At 54.3% G+C, this 2,442-nt stretch overlaps 1 protein-coding gene across 1 annotated transcript; it reads right to left on the bottom strand.

The window, feature by feature from the left end:
• Positions 1–681: 681 nt before the first annotated feature.
• LOC124696968 (trihelix transcription factor ASR3-like) lies at positions 682–1,702 on the bottom strand. The gene is made up of 2 exons (XM_047229624.1): positions 1,192–1,702; positions 682–1,088 (listed from the first exon to the last, which is right to left on the bottom strand). Exons 1-2 carry the CDS (start codon positions 1,700–1,702, stop codon positions 682–684), a joined length of 918 nt encoding a protein of 305 aa, XP_047085580.1.
• Between the last annotated feature and the right edge of the window lie 740 nt (positions 1,703–2,442).

Raw genomic sequence — 2,442 nt, 5'->3', positions numbered from 1 at the left:
ACCAGAAATCGGGGGTCCAAATATTCTAAAATGCATAATCTAGATGATTTTTTTATTCGACGGGGCAATTAGTGTCACAACTGCAGGATTACACAGGGTAAAAAGTGGAATTCACTCAAGTTTATCCGATTCAAACACAGAAAAAGCACAGGATTTTTATAAAGAGGTATGAATAGATGTTAGTTTCCATAATATCTTGTGTAAAGGATTTCTTAGGAAAAATTCTTATGAGAATCAACTCTACAAATTAAACAACCATCGTAAGAATCTATAAAATTATGAAAATCAAACATGGGTACACACATCCTTGCATTAAATTAAGATTGCACTTTACATTGACAGTCCATATATTTTCAGATGTTAAATCCCGCATGCAGCACTCGATCACACAAGCAAATCATGCATGTCATGCATACATAGATCCAAATAAACTAAGTACTTTGCTCATGACCAAAGTAGTACTGGTACTTAGCTGCTCGCTACGTCCGCTACAGATGCAATTCACATGCAAGGTTCAGGCGTCTCGGGCTCGCCGACCGTAGCGCGCACCGATCTCGAGCAAGCCGTGCATGCATGCATGGCGCTGCGCACTCGATCACTGCACGCGCGCGGCGCGGGGCGGCATCATCGTGCAGAGTTCCCGCTGGATTATTGGCCTGGCATGGGGGTTTGTAATTTGTCTCACTTGGGCGCGGCGGGGCCCTTCCGCTTGGCGGCGAGCGCGAGCATGGAACCGGCGAGTTGGCTCACGGCGACGGCCAGCCCCGCCATGCACTGTTCGCCGGCCTCGCGCCGCGTCTGCCGGGCGAAGTTGCGGCGCTCCTCCACCGCCATCACCTCCCTGTGCCGCCGCTCCTCCGCGGCCTCCCGGCTCTCTAGCGCCCCGGACAGGATGGCCGCGCATCGGCCGATCGCCCCGTTCAGGCCGTCCTCCTCCTCGTCGTCGGAGTTCTGGTCGCCATGGAGTTCTTGATGGTGATCACCGTGTCCTGAGGCTGTTCCTGCCGTGCTGCTCCCGGGCAGGCCGTCCAGCGACGGTCGTAGCCTCTTCCTCTCAGGCGACTCGGAGCTGCAGTGCGTTTCTTGGTCTTGATTTGGCAAGGAAGAAACCAAACCATATCTCGATCAAAACGAATAATGGTTCCTCAAGACCTCTTGTGATCAAGAACGCAACGAGAGAATGAGGTGTACCTAAAGGTCGGGGCAGGACTTGGGCGAGCGGGGAGGCCTGCATGGGGATGTCGACCGGGTTGGTGTTGGTCGTGGCCGGTGCACCCAAGAACAGGACGCCGGCGCCGCCGCAGCTCATCCTTCGGCTCTCGACGATCTCGCGCATGCCCTCGTATATCTCGCGCAGTAGGTTGGAAGGGAGGCACCTCTCCTTCCTCTCCGCCCTCGCCATCTCCCAGTAGCTCGGGGCGCCGCCTCTTCCTGCCACGCCGGCGTGCTCGTACGCCCGCACCTTCTTGTAGTCCCTCATGAGGTTGTCCCAGCGGTCGTTGCACTGGTTCTGGCTGCGCTGGCACCCGGCGCGCCAGCAGTAGTCCTCCACCCACCGCCAGCGAGCCAGGCCCTGGTCTGCCGGGTGCCGGTCGTCGTGCACCCTCTTCTTGGCCTCGATCAGCAGCATCGTCTCCGGCAGCGTCCAGTTTCCCCTCCGGTACTCCCTTACCAGCGTCATGGCGCCGGCGTTGGCGGCCATGATGTTCCTGGTCTCCTCTCCTTCGTGGGCGCCTGCCATGACGCCGGATCCCTTCGCATCCATGGCTAAAGACTACTTGTGACTTGTGTGAGTCTCTGGGCACTGGCTACTCAGGACTCAGAGGCATTATTTGATGGTGATGGCCAAGGCGGGATCTCGAGAAGGAGAGTGGAGCTATACCAGTCACTCAGTCAGGTTACTAGCTAAGTGATGCTTTTGAAGTGGCATGCTATCTAATGGTGACTGCATGAGGGCAAGTACTCCTACTAACTACCTCATGCATGTAGAATCACAGGGCTAGCCGGCATTAAGAAGCTATGAGATGATATGAGCAGAAAAAGGGCCATGAGCTCACATCTGTTTGGCTCTTTTACGCGTGCCTTTTCATCACCTCACACTCACTCACTCATCACACCCCCTTTTGTGGGCTTTTTTGACTTGGTGTGTGGGGGTCTATTAGGGTTTGACTATATTGCTCCATGTCCCTGATTTATGTATGTGAGGAGTTTAAAGGCGGGAAAATACTACTCGCTCCGATCCGTGCCGAAATAAGTGACTCGATTTGTCTAGATTCGTATATGTATCTACAGTTCTACACACGTATACATGCGGATATAGGTAAATGATCTGTATCAGTTATTTCTGGACGGAGGAAGTACTAGTAGATAGGAAAACGCTTTGGATCCGGCGACCGATCGTGCGCCAGCGATCGGTCGTCCGGCCTCGCTCCCGCGCCGGCT

This window comes from Lolium rigidum, chromosome 3 (genome assembly GCF_022539505.1).
Source record: "Lolium rigidum isolate FL_2022 chromosome 3, APGP_CSIRO_Lrig_0.1, whole genome shotgun sequence".
Lineage (NCBI taxonomy): Eukaryota > Viridiplantae > Streptophyta > Magnoliopsida > Poales > Poaceae > Lolium > Lolium rigidum.
The sequence above is the reverse complement of the archived record's forward strand: the minus strand, read 5'-3'. Positions and strand labels throughout refer to the sequence as shown.

Coding starts and splice junctions, on each gene's coding strand:
- LOC124696968 (XM_047229624.1), bottom strand. CDS start 1,702: ATGGCCGCCAACGCCGGCGCCATGACGCTGGTAAGGGAGTACCGGAGG. Junction 1,089..1,191: donor AGTCCTGCCCCGACCTTTAG/GTACACCTCATT, acceptor TGCCAAATCAAG/ACCAAGAAACGCACTGCAGC.